Below are 14,128 nucleotides of genomic sequence, written 5' to 3'. Positions count from 1 at the left end.
TAACATGGACGTAACATGCAAATATGAATCCTCATTATGTTTGATTAAAATATTTTTCATGAATGCGTAAATTATGACAATATGAAGCTATGAAACATGTCCTGCATAATATGTTAATAGCACGATATTTTCATCAATAAAATGACTAGTTTAAGAGCAACAGTGGAAAACAACAGCCAATTGACTAGAAAATTCGGCATGAAAAACAAAATTTTCTCATCTTGATGATTTGACTATTTACATCATGCAATACAAATTTTCCGCATTTTGCGAATGTTTGCAATATGGAACATCCTGGAAGCTTATAAATTCATGCTGTTCCTTTATTTTCATGAGGTGTAACTCATATCAATCAAGTCGTTCCCATCATGATTGTAGACTGTTTGAGCAGAGATATAACCAACTGGACACAAAAAAAAGTATGCTGTATTGTCACCATTAACAATTAAATTTAATCAGGTCAGCATTTTAGGTGGTAGATCCTCAACTATCAATAACGAGAAATGGCAAACATGAGTATGGGGGTGTATGTATAGACAAAATTCGCGCTGAAGTCACACTTTACAATTCAAAAATTTCCTTACTTTTTTGTTATAAACATCGTTTGTCATGAGAGATGCACTTTGCAAACTTAGAGGTTCTTCGTTCTTTACACAACTTTAATTGTAGGAACTAGCAACTAGGTTTTGCTGATACTGTAATATAACAATATAGACCTCTAACTTATTGTGTTTATCAAAGCCTTTTAGAGGAAAACCTGTACCATGCAGTTAGATCGATAATTATAATGCGCTTCACATAAAATGCAAATTATTACATCAAATTTTCACATGCAATCTTAACATATGCCTAGATGAGCACTGTGATTAAACAATAGGAATTTTGCCCTTTAATTTAATACAAAATTAACTTTGAAATACATCTAAGAGCAAGACAAAACGAAACAAAATAAATTAAAAAAGTATCATAAAGCATTTAAAATCAATTGTATAGTTCCTATAAAGACTCATCGAATACATAACATTTCAAACGAGCTAGGCTTCAAATTTGCGACGACATTTAATGAAAGAGATCATCAAACTTCCCTTTTACTTTTGAAGAGCAGAGAGAATCCTTGTCCCTCACGAACATCATCGTTTTCACTGCGTGAGCAGAATTTTTTACCGTAATGGCGCAGTTTGCCGTAAAAAAACAAAAAATTGCATAGCTGAATAAATTAGTGTGCTGGCCACACTACTGATGGCAATTATACTTCCGTTATTGTATTTTCAATGCTGCTCTTCATCTTTAGCTACCTACGAGTGACACATGTTTTTTAAAACGTCATCATAACCTACTTTGGTTGAATTGCAAGTCAAAGGCACAAAACAGATAAGCTTATTGACGCTGAATATGCAAATTAAACCATCTATACAATTCAGGAAGAAACAGCAGAACGTTTCCTGCTTGTTTAGAGACAAACATACATTCATCTTTCATCTACTTGTCATAAATTGATGACGAAACAGCTTGAGAATGTGCTGTTTGTTTCAAAGCAAAAATGCGTCCATCTTTCATTTACTTGTTATAAAGACAATCAAAAATGGCTTTGGGATGCTATCGAATGACAACCATTCGCTTTTCATAGAAAAATAACCTATCATGGTAGGTCATGCAAAATTCAATTAAGATTGTATCGAAATATTCAAAGGGTGTCAAAACAAGCATGTTGCGTTTACTCCCTTGTGAGAGCGTATCCATTTCATGACATTTTGATCTATTCGTAGATAGGAAATTACTTTCTCAACATTCGAATCATTTATCATCTACGCTAAGAGTTATGTTTTATCAATTTTGCCAAACAGATGCATTCTCGATAGTCTTGGAAATGTAACACGTAAACACAAGAAAGACTTGCAAGGTAAATATATGATTAGTATATTTATACTTCTATAGAGACATATATTTGGTTAGAAAGTGTAAGATTCCTTGGAGGGTGTTTTTCTAATTGAAAAGTCTCGCGGAAATATAGCGATATGATAAGTTAAAAGGCGCGACAACGCTTGTCACTACATCAAATGACTTTACTTGCATTGCGATCTCTCCTCACGCATATCCCCATAAAATGGCTACACCAATAGGGCTTAAAATGTACTTAAGAAAGTGCTCATCGAAAGAATATTCTTTAACAGGGTTGTGTTATTTCATGCAGCTCAGCATAATTACGATACTCTCATTAATAGAAAAACAAGTCAACTACGTCTCTTATATTTAAAACTAGACAATTCTTACCTCTTTATTTTCCTACACTGAAAAATCATATGTACTCAGCAAGATAAAGACTTTTATAGATCCTTAAAGTAATTAAAGCATCTGATGTATATCTGTACATTAGAGTAATGTGCCCATACTATAATTTTTAGCACATAAATTGAAATAACGCTTTCTCTTTAAGAAAGGAGCATAAGAGGAACATGTTAACAAAATTACTGTTACATGCCCAAATTAGCAACATTAGCACAGTTAAATGTTTGTAGATGTAGATCATCCAGGTGGTATAGTCCTGAGAAGGACTGTTTTTGTCGTTGTTCACTTTATTAGCACAGTCTTAAACCATTTACTTTATTAGTCGTAAAAAACTTTGAAAAAGTAAACAGATGGTACATGTATAATTTATGCCAACTGACATATACATATATCATGAATTCAAATATGTTTCCTGTGATAAGATGATAAATGGTAGATTTCCCTAACAATTTTCATTGTGCTGGTATCGCCAGTACAATAAATATTCCATGATTGTTTGGATTGCACTGAGCTGTTTCTTAATTGCACACTTTAACCTAAATTTGCACGGAGTATTTTTAACCATGGCGCTTTTATTAGCTCTTAGCTCTGCGTAAGTAAGCTTTTCCTATTACGTAAAAAGCTATAAGCCTGGGGATGAATACTCGTGGGAATCAAACAGAAGCCTCGGTATTTTAAAACACGACTGACAAACCACGAATTTGCTATTTTTTAAATGAAAATCCTCAAATTTTATGTCATCCGCCATTGTTCGCAAAATGTAACACATGCCAAAGTGCCCATTATCCCGGTTTTTTCTAAGTCAAAAATTTTCCTTGTTTTTGAAATTGTGTTTACGGGATCTAGTTCTGTGTGGGCTATGTACATAATTACGACACGCGCTGTTTTAGCAATATTGACGTGGTCTAGTAAATACGTTTGACGCAAACTGAAACTTCAACACTCGATGATCATCATAAAAGGTAGCCATAATTCTACATGTGTTCCCTATTGCTGCATGTCTCTGCGTTGTATAACGTTGCGCCATCTAACATGCGCCATTTGAAATTTTGACTTCCACTCAAGCTTTTCTGGACAGTCTCGTTGATTTCACCCGAAGGGAAATCTCGTTAATTTAACCCTGAAGGGTTTCGTTGAAATCAATGCAGCCATTTACCTGCTAGGCAAAATACTAAAATAAAAAAGGCGAATTTATTTCATCCATATGTCACGCGTGTGATCAATTAAAAAATCACTTCAACTCATTGAGCCAGTTATTGACGTGTAGTTTTGATATAGTCATAGCAAATGTTGAAAGAAAAAAACCAAGATGATTATCAGCTCATCAAGATCCAGTTCTTCACTTAATTTAATTCTTGATACACTAAAGGCGCGCACACGACTTCTTGCAAATTTGACTCTTGAATTTGAGCCACTTACACGCTGAGTGAGTGTAAATTTAAAAAAGATTGAAATATATCATTACGCAAATAGAAAAAATATTTGCAGAATGCAATGTGATACGCATTTATGAGTTTATTCCTACGTCAATAATGACAGATTCACATCATGTTTACATTTGAAATACTTTTCCCGAGACGTAATCAAATTGTATGAGCGTGCACAAATTAGCGATCATAATTTTTTCACAGGTGCTGAACAACTGTTTGGTATATTTGAAAGTTCGCAAAACTTATGATATATTTCTTGAAATCACCTCAGTTTTTTTTATTACTTTGTGAAATTGGAGTCAAGCAAAGTTTGATTTATTAGCTATAGCTTCATAATGTATCAATTCATAATGTATCAAATCATAATGTATCAATTCATGATGTATCAATTCATGATGTATCAATTCATGATGCATCAAATCATAATGTATCAATTCGTAATGTATCGATTCTTAATTCGTTTCACATTTTTTAATGACCGTTCGTCCGTTTCGTAATTCCTCTTAGCTCCGAGCAAGGAGAAAGCTGATTTGAACTAATATTATTTGAAAATTGAACATGAAAGTTACGCAAAATGGTGTTGCAGAGTTTTGCTCAACGGTCATACATCTCAAATGATCATGCAGTTGATGTTAAGATTATTAACCCTTTACTTAACATTGTAGCAGATCTGCAATTATCACCAAATGAAATGAGAACCACCTTTTGAAAAATTTGCCACCCGAACAGATAAAAAAGGCAAAAATTTGACGAGCAAAAATTGAATTTTGAGAAGACGGTTGATCATCGTAGTTCTAAAATTCTTCAGCTCGTATGTAAGTCTATTCTCTCGTTTGCCTTGCAAAGACGAGCCTAACGGTTTTGTCGTAAAAAAATTCATTTGTACTGAGAAACGGTATATTTCAACATAAAAAAATCAAGAAATCAACACACCATCATGATGAAAAGTTTCTTTTGTGTGTCTTCAAACCAATTGCTTTTTCTTCTTTTGCGAAGTTGGCTATGTCTAAAAAGTAAAATTAACAAACGATAATAACTTTATAGTATTGAAATCCTAATTTGAAACTAATAGTTGCATTTTTGGTATCCTACGCTTTACAAAGCATCTGTATCAAGGATCTGTGTTAAAATTGCATAATTGAATGCGTTCATGTGATACGAAATCTAAACAATGTCTAAGGGCTTTCAACCATTCAACGCAAAAAAGCCCAGCTTGCATGGGCAACACACCAGTAAAAATATATTAATGTAGTAAGTATTAATGCTTTTTCCATAATCCCAAGCACGATCGAAATGCTTTTTCGCAAAGAATCTGCAAATGGCACATTCGGTCAACACAACAGCTGATCCAGGGTTATGCAAAATCATACAGCCGCCAATTTTGAATTTAAATACCTTTGTGACGATATCATTGGTTAAAAAATTGTAGCTAATTGGTTTTGCATAACGCTGGATCGCGCACAAAATTAAAATTGAGGCCAAACGTTTCATCCTAAGCTGGCGTCAGTCTAACAACTGGATAGCTTACTTTCTAAATATATACAACCAAAATGTCATAGTTATATGTCTTTGTTAACTTAAAAATAAGCCTATTTTCATTATACCTATTTACTCGTCCGCTAAACAACTGACACATTGCACATGCAACTGCCAAGACAGCAATAAATAGTTAAGCAGTCTCTGGAATAAAAAATATTTTATAATCTCTACAATGTAAACATGATCAGTGATCACTGGTAATTTCTGTGTCAGATCACATTTAACAAGATAAACATCGTTATGGAAGTTGCGCGGGTTTCGTATCGTAAAATGTGTATCTTAAGAAAAACTGTATGAATAGCCCAAATGAATTTGTTTTCGGTAAACATCCGGAATTGTCATGACATCGTTTCAGTTATCTGACTCAGTCAAGACTTTATCTTGTTACGCGTTCTCGCCGTGTTGATTAATAATTTTTTTAAGATATTGAGCACAATATTAGGAATTATCATGTTAAGCTCAAGAAATGCCTTAGCTGGGTCATGATAAAAATGTTTTTAAAATCGAACGAAAACCAATTCGTCTTTTGCATGTATAATTTATATCTTTTACTATATCAGTGCATACAATTCAATGTTTATATTGACAGTCAAAAGAATTCTTAACTAGCTGCGAATATGTCGACTGGTATAATCTCCAGCCTAAAATAACCCAATTTCAAATACTAACAGAGACTAAAAAACTTGAGTTTAGTTGTTTGTTTGTTTTTTTAAATGGAAAAACAGCTCCTTCTTCATTATTCTACTTAGCATTGTATGGAAAAATTGGTTCTGCAGTGAACAATTTTTGTCTGGCAGCCGCTTGCACACAATTTTCGTTGTTAAAAAGTAGGCATGGAAAAATTGTCGAAATTAGTTGTCTGCAAATGCAGATCATTACCGCGGCTCAATAATAAGACATGTACATTTTCAGCCATAAATACGGCTGATTTCAAAAGAACTTGACATGGCCAAACATGTATATGTCAAATATTCCCATCTCCCAATAATAGATCTGGGTAAGTCTCTGGTGCAGGGCTATTTAAAACTTCAATCACATTCATTTTTAAAATTAAGATTATCATGATCAGTTTATTTTGGCTGGTTATCTACAACAATCGACAAGTAAAAGTCATTAGTTTCACTTTACTAAGCATTCTTAATCTTTTGACCAGACGATAACGACTTAAATCAAAAAAACTTCCGTCAACAAATCAGACCGCCACACATGCAGAAGGAGTAACCAAAGCGTCCAAAACTGGCAAGTTCGTTGGAATCTTTTGATCAAAAAGTCCGTACATGTAAACTCAGTTATACGCAGGGTGAACAGCATACAACAGGTATATGTTCGATATCTGTTTTTTACAGCGTACCTATAAAAATATAAGTCCTTAGAGTAATTATTGAAATATATCTGATAGCATGCATGCGCCATGGATTGCATATGAACGATTCCGATGCTGTAAAAAATACTTAATTTAGTAAAGTGTCCCCAAATTGCATGTGAGTAGCTATATCTAACTACGTCCGGCACAGAAGTTCCATCATTATCTTTGGAAAATGGCCTTCAAATAGCCAGAAAACTAACATTGATTGTTCGTATACGGTGAAAAGCGAAAATACATAACCCCTAAACACACAAGTGCGCATAGTAGCATGGGCATTCAAACTCGTTTTGCCAAGAATATATGACCCCTTGTGGGCCTCACCTTGTTCATAAGGTGAAGAATAAACTGATAAAATCGATAGAGGTACTTTAAATACAACATGCAGATTCATTTGAGCCTTCAATTCGGTAACTATTGTAGCAACTCAGTCGTATTCCTAAGTAAGCATTGACTATGAACAATGTATGAAATTCCATATGTTTGTGAAAAACGTCAAGCAAAATTCGTACCCATCACGAAATGCATTAGATCACACGTTTTTGAAAAAAGTCAAGAAACAAGTTTCGGGTCTATACCTAAAAAATGCCAGCTTGTCAAATCTCGAAGCGCTCATTGGTGGGTTAGTTTCTTGCACCTTCACGTTGAAATAATAAAAAAACAAATAGCTATGAAATACGACATAAAATGTCATCGTAAGTGACCTGTGCCAGATCCATGCACCGTTATTTCAGTCGAAATTCAATTTCAAATTCTAAATATACCTTTTTACAGAAGTGGTATGAAAAAGAGCAGAGGTAATGTAGAGGGCGACCAAATCAGCGGTAGAATTTGAAACTTAATTGTAGCCTGCACATATATATATTGAAGAATATGACTAAACTCTTGTCTTGCATGCGTATATTTACTCATTTCAGTGTTTTTTAGTCTTCCATGTTTGAATGTTGCACATACGATTTATTCCCATCAAAACAAATTGCAGTGTAGATGCTGTTCTGATAAAAAAAAATGCTGAATAGTCACTGGTATGTGTGTGTGCACGTTGACTGCGCATTACTCTAACTTATTCTACATATGTGTATATATAAGTCCCGAATTTTAAAAGTCATACATTATGGTCAAAAGAAATTCTACGTGTTGTTCCATACAATGTTTAATGTGCACTCCCTCAACTATACATAGGCTGACTGTGTTAACAAACTTTACACAATAATCAAAATACAATAAGAAATCATTTCAATCATTCTAATAGACATTTTTACGTTTCAACGACAAAACAATTTTGTTAATCAACTTTGGACAACAGTGCAAAGGAATAATATTTTGTGCATTTAATGTAGACCACAAATTTTTGAATTATTCATTTTTGAATTATTCATTTTTTGGATTATTCATTTATACTGAAGATGGCATCATGAGATGTCGAAACATGTCTATTTTCAAAAAATTTGTGGTCTACATAAAATGCGCATTAGCGATAGTGCTTCTACGAGTAATATTTTCTTCTATCACGCATGACATTAAGTTTAATCGTGTAATAGTAGTGTTCACCTATATTTCCATCAGGCAGAAATAATATTTTTAGTAGTATTAATGTTCTGCAATCTTAGATATACCATTACAACCATGTATTCTACTGTTTTGAAATACAAACACGGCCCGTTAACGCCCACCATATGATTTACTCTTTGACGTTTACAGGAAGGATGCTAATGCGCTTGCCTACAAAAACAGAAAAGTTTATCTCTCTTGTGATCTCTCTCTCCTTTTATACACACTCTACAGTGACACTTTTTGCTGAAACCTGTCAAGCGTTTTCACCAGAGTTCATAGCCACCATGTTGATGAACCAATTAAGCTTAAGATTAAGTTCTTTCGTTTGAAGCCCTAAAATAGCCGCCGCTGCTTTTTATCGTTGATATCCAAATGGTAACTTGGACTGTGGGATTCCGATATAGAACTAAATACTGGATGCCACATGTCAAATTTCTTCTAATCTTATTTGCATAATACCTTATGCCCTGCACGAGCACCTGTTTATACCAAAGTGCTCGTATACATGCATGATATACGAATGCATAAGTTGATACAATTCTTTAAGGTATTGAGCTATTTTTGGCAGACCTGTATCTCCTCCTTTCTAGTCTGCAGTAATAAAACGTGTGGTGCCAACAGACCAATAGATTTTCGAGATAGAGACTGTCGGAAACTGTGCTTTAATAATAGATGTATCAAAGTAATGCCATTTTTGGCAAGCAGTAGATAACTTTAGGTTGTGCCATGACCACATTAAATGACATACATGGTAAGGACTGTCTGGCTTCTTGAATCTTGTATTCTAATACTATTAAATACACCCACAATCTCCAGTTATCTGGGGGGAAAAAATGCCACACAACCAGTAAATTTTCTTTTGCGAGACATTTTAAAAGAATATTGAATTGCATTTGGCGTTTCTAGCATCGATTGAACACGTTGTGCTGCAAGATTGGACTCCGTTTTGCGGAGATAACAGCTTCTAGACTGACGCTGTCTTTGGAGTTAATTAACAAGTGCGTCCTTTTTTGATGTATTGAGAAAACTATATTGCTGCTCTGTAGAAGGATTATATTCTGACTATTGAATCATTATGAAATGTGAAAGGCTTTAATTACTAAAGAACGACCATTTCAAAATTATCTAGTTTGAATACAGCCTTTTAACGTTGATGATGTGATGGCCACCCATATTTTGTAGGTTACTGCTGCTGACATATTGTCACAAAATCACTTCAAAATCTTATTAATTACGTTAAAAAAATTTGCACATCTCCAGCTGAGATGGCAAGATTTGTAGAATTAAACAAGTTAGTAGGTTTTCACTCTCTTGGACCACAATGCCAAGCCAGAATCAACGCTCCCAAACAAAGCGCTGTGTAGAATTAAGCACGTTTGTAGGTTTTCTTCTTCTTGGATATTGGCGTCAATCCTGTGTTAATTGTGGGTGGGGGCAACTTCGATTAGTACAGAATGGAGAAGATTAGATTTCTTATTATTAGTAAGAAAGCAAAAAATTGCAAAGTCTGTATGCATGCAAGCCTCCATTTTGTGTGCAATTGAAACACAGCCGAGTAATCCTAATACATCAGTTTTTCTTCGTTAAGTCTCGATCTTCACCGCGACATTGACAGCTTGAATTAAACTCAGCCATTTGCAGTTAGGACAAAACGCATTTGCAGCAAGAAAACCAGCTGCAACATCTATTTTGTCTTCCATGAGCAATATGCTTATTCGCTGAAATGTAATTTCGTTTAATATTAAATGTGCATGATGAGCAACACTTGAACATCAGCCTTTGTCCTATGACGTCATTTGCAAACACACTATACTAATAATTGAATTAGGAATTAGTTATGTCTGTATGAATTTAAAAAAATCTGCTGATAAAGACCTATATCTCTGAATCCATCAAAGTTGAATCTAACACATGGTTCACAAAACAGTATTTCAACATTCTTGAATGAAAAAGAATTTGTATGCTTATGTAAATCTATGCGGGGTTAAAAGGCTCAAACAAACGTACAATTACTTTTTTGGTCATTTCGCATGAAGAATGCTTTATTTTCCTAACGATAGATATCAATAAACATGATTTTAACGACGAAGAGAAAATAAAATAAAATTATGAGATGGGAAAAATTGCTTTGAATTTAAGAATCTCAGCATGATCATGATATAATTCATCAAACTCGTCCTAATTAGATGCCTGTATAAATGCACATAGCGCCTCGAAACGTACGACATGTGTTTCGTTTAAACAGCTAACCGTGTATCAAAACAGCACAAACAGAAGTCCAATTAACTTACTACAGATGCCATAAAGAACGGGGTGTTTGGTGGTCTTTCTTTTTTGTGTCTCGGGAAGAAGCACGACGAACACATGCAACAAACTTAGTACAAACACCACATGCCTTGAAGTGTCAACGACCGATTTGATCGCACACACTAAAACGCTTTTTGTTTACATATATTACCAAGCGCTCTTCAAAACAACGAGTTTTCGACATGAAGTTCTTGAGAAAGCAACGTATCGTAAGTTGTATTGTTTTAAAAATACTATATCAAAAATATGCATGAATGTCTGTTACTAAATTTAAGATTAATGCCTGAAATTAAAATTGCAATCTTGCCATTTCATTACAATGATTTCCCCTACTCGACTTTCTCCAAATACAAATAAGCTAAAGGTACGTTTACACACAACGATTTGTCGGGCCGACACGCTATATTACGTGTTCTTTCCATCTTTGGAAAGTCGCCCGACTCAAAAAATCGGATGAAAATCTGTAACAAGCTACAGATTTGTTCCCAATTTTTACTGTATTGCTATGGCTTCATAAACAAGCAAATTATGATTATCGAAAAATCATCGAAGTGTCTTCTGTCAAAACGGAAAAAGAAAGCGTCGCTAATTTTATTGAAAAGCTAAAAGCTGCAGAGATTCAGAAGAAGGGAAAAATCAAGTATATTTTCTTGAAAAAAGAAACTCGGCAAAATTTAAATCGATTTGCACTTCACCCACACCGATCTTTACATTTGTTTTCTTTTTTTCTTTATTTTTTGAGGCAATAATAATAATTATACATTGCCTCCGTAGCTACAATGAGAAGTTTTGATTTCGCTTTGCTATTGTTTTTCGACATATTTGTTTTCTTTTTTGAAATCGCGTAAATACATCGAATGCATTATTTACACACAGCGATTTGTCTTACACGACAAATGTTTCATATATGGCAAGAACACGTAATATGGCGTCAGTGTCTGCCCGACAAATCGTTGTGTGTACCTTAACCGAAAAATTAAGAAGTCATAGTACTGCCTTGCGTAATCATTTTTTGACCCTTTCTTTCATGAAAATCGAATTTTCACGAAAAACATGCACACGTTGTGTCCTTTACTTTTATAACCTATTACGTTATTTGGGTTAAAAAATATGGCGGCCAAAGAATTAAGCCCAGTCGTATCGATCCATTTGAATACATTGATTTAGCTGCTATTCTAAGCACTCAAGATCCTTGCTGTAATAGTAATAGTAATCTAGGGATCCAAGGATAGTGCAGTTTCTTAGAAAAAATGTTCCTAATCATGGCAAATAAAATTAGTTTCAAGAAATCTTAGTATCAAACCTTGGCGTTTCAAAAAATGCTAAGCTAAAACTCATTTCGAGAAGTGCTTATCAAAGGCTAAGCAGTTTGTTTTTTTTGACGAATAGCTACAACTTTCTCTAAAATTGCGTCGATAAACGTTAATTTGTATGCGCACTTACGTAGCGGATACATAATAAGGACATTTGGCACGACACAATTACGTCATTCATGCATAACATTCTTTTATTATTACTATGCAGTATACAACATATAAATTACGAAATCACTCATGATTTACTCACTTTGTTTCGGTTATGTTGTTTTTCTTTGATTCTTCTGACACATATGTGAAGTTCATGTGTTCAGAAGAACAAAATGCTTTGTTTGCAATATTTTTAGCGCTAAATTCCACCTAATTAAATAATAAGGAAACGAGTAGTAAAATGTAACGATGTTCGATAAATATTTACGTAGAACAGTTTGCATCAGTCCAGTTTTCGGCAAGTTTGAGTGAATGAACGTTCATTTCATTTTTACACTTTCATAGCGATTACATGAAAGTCGACAAAGTCATACAGTCGTACATAACTTTCTTATATTGTTCTAAAGCAATCCACACCTAATGCTTTCTTCAAGGACAGTAAAAGTGCACTTTATTTCTTGTAAAATGTTCCGTACCGAGGCAGATGTGTGCGAAACTTTCAATTTTACTGTCGTATGTTTAAGACCAATACACCAACGCGTAGTGTATGAGTGTAGTTAGACCAGACTAAACCGTACGCAACGCTACCATTATCTCTCACTAACAGCTTTACCACAACAAAAAATAGTTATGAAATTATTGCAAGAAGCTAACATGATTGAAAATCTCATTACATTTGATGTTTTTCTAGACCATCTTTACAAATTGTGCATTTTAAAGACTGGGTTTAAAGAGGATGAAATCCTTTCAAAATATGACACTGTCGCCAACTGTAGACAGCCCCGATCGGAGCAACCATCAAAACACAACTGCTCATGATTCTTTGATAGCTGTTAAGTTGGTATGTATGAGCTTGATTTGCTTCATTGGTGTCATTGGTAACATATTGATGTGCACAACCTTGGCGGGACATCGTAGAAAGTCAAGCGAAATGTTTGTTTTAAATCTGGTCATCACTGACCTCTTAGTGTGTGGAGTTAGCATACCGTTGGACATGTACGATTATCTTAACGAAGAGACATTTCCGTACGGTTCCGTTTTGTGCAAAATAATATGGCCATCGCAAACTTTGCTCGTATTGGTCTCCATTATGACGTTGACTGCAATGGCAGTTGAGCGTTACCGTGCCATAATTACGCCATTCAAACCGAAGCTGAAGAAGATGGAAATATTCAAGTGCATTATCGCAATTTGGTTACTGGGATTGGCTGTTGTCTCGCCATATGTTAAAGCTCTGACGTACGATAATCGCAGCTGTAACGAGGTCTGGTCTGGTCCAAATGACGCAAATTATTACACTCTTGCACTTTTTGTTATAGACTATTGCATCCCTTTGACGATAATTAGCTACTGTTACGTAAGAGTAGGTCTGAAATTGCACAAAAGCAACTCAGCGTTGAACGCCAGCCAGCAAAGGGGCGTTTGTGGACGCGAAGCACACATGTACCGTCTAAAACGTAATAAACGTATCATCAAGATTTTCGGCTTTGCTGTTCTAATGTTTGTAATCTGCATGTTACCCGGTGACGTGTACTGGTTATATAAAGGATGGGGAGAGGCCGAATTTCCTCACGAGAAACAATTCCAAGAGTTCGCAAACATTTTAGTGTATTCTAATTCTATGATGAACCCATTTATATTTGGCAGCTGCAACTTCACTTGCATCAAGTCGTTTTGCTCGAAGTCCAAAGTAGGGAGGAGTTCGTATTCATTGCGGTTCTCGTTTACGAGTTCCTTCAAAAGACGTAGTAGTAAAAATTCAACCACCATTTGGCGCAAGGTAGTACAAATGTTGGAAAGCAGAGAGTTAAATGGTGCAGTTGTTTTTGAAACAAATGTATAACATTGCAAGTGCATGAAATCACGGATTTAATAATAATGAGCTGAGAAACTAAATTTTAAGGACTGTTCTACACTTCTATTCAAAGTTTAGATGTCTGAATCAGAATACTATAAATTGTTAAAAATTGAAGTTTAAATAATAATACTGATTTAAAGTCGTGAGAACTTGCTATTGTATTTATCTTATATATATATAGGTTTTTCTTCCTTTATGACTTGTAAATAGGACAGGTGAAATTTTGGGACGTCGTGTTATGGTGATGTCTGTTTAAATGTATATGGATTAATATATTGTCCATTAGTTAAATGATTTGTTGAAATACATGTTAACTGCAGTAAAA

General features: G+C 34.5%; 2 protein-coding genes across 6 annotated transcripts in view; one reads left to right on the top strand and one right to left on the bottom strand.

Moving 5' to 3' along the window:
- The window catches only part of LOC124438077, a 36,753-nt gene that overhangs the window by 19,829 nt on the left and 2,796 nt on the right, over positions 1–14,128 (bottom strand). Inside the window, exons 1-2 of one of the 2 annotated variants that reach the window (XR_006945964.1) lie at positions 10,464–10,552; positions 4,650–4,722 (exon numbers count right to left, since the gene is read on the bottom strand). The gene's annotated coding sequence lies outside the window, so the exon portion shown is untranslated. Of the gene's footprint in view, positions 1–4,649; positions 4,723–10,463; positions 10,553–14,128 lie in introns of those variants that run through there. The other variant, XR_006945963.1, reaches the window with a different exon arrangement.
- LOC124438076 (neuropeptide FF receptor 2-like) overlaps positions 1–14,128 on the top strand; it is a 27,804-nt gene extending 13,676 nt beyond the window's left edge. Inside the window, exons 1-4 of one of the 4 annotated variants that reach the window (XM_046988068.1) lie at positions 1,655–1,900; positions 6,409–6,573; positions 10,418–10,688; positions 12,637–14,128. In XM_046988068.1, coding sequence (XP_046844024.1) covers positions 12,682–13,788 — 1,107 coding nt within the window. In that variant the 5' untranslated portion in view covers positions 1,655–1,900; positions 6,409–6,573; positions 10,418–10,688; positions 12,637–12,681 and the 3' untranslated portion in view covers positions 13,789–14,128. Of the gene's footprint in view, positions 1–1,654; positions 1,901–6,408; positions 6,574–9,078; positions 9,400–10,417; positions 10,689–12,636 lie in introns of those variants that run through there. The other 3 variants (XM_046988067.1, XR_006945961.1, XM_046988066.1) reach the window with 3 other exon arrangements.

Source organism: Xenia sp. Carnegie-2017, unplaced genomic scaffold (genome assembly GCF_021976095.1).
Source record: "Xenia sp. Carnegie-2017 unplaced genomic scaffold, XeniaSp_v1 HiC_scaffold_19, whole genome shotgun sequence".
Taxonomy (NCBI): Eukaryota; Metazoa; Cnidaria; class Anthozoa; order Malacalcyonacea; family Xeniidae; genus Xenia; species Xenia sp. Carnegie-2017.
Note: the sequence above shows the minus strand (reverse complement) of the source record. Positions and strands in the feature narration are given on the sequence as shown.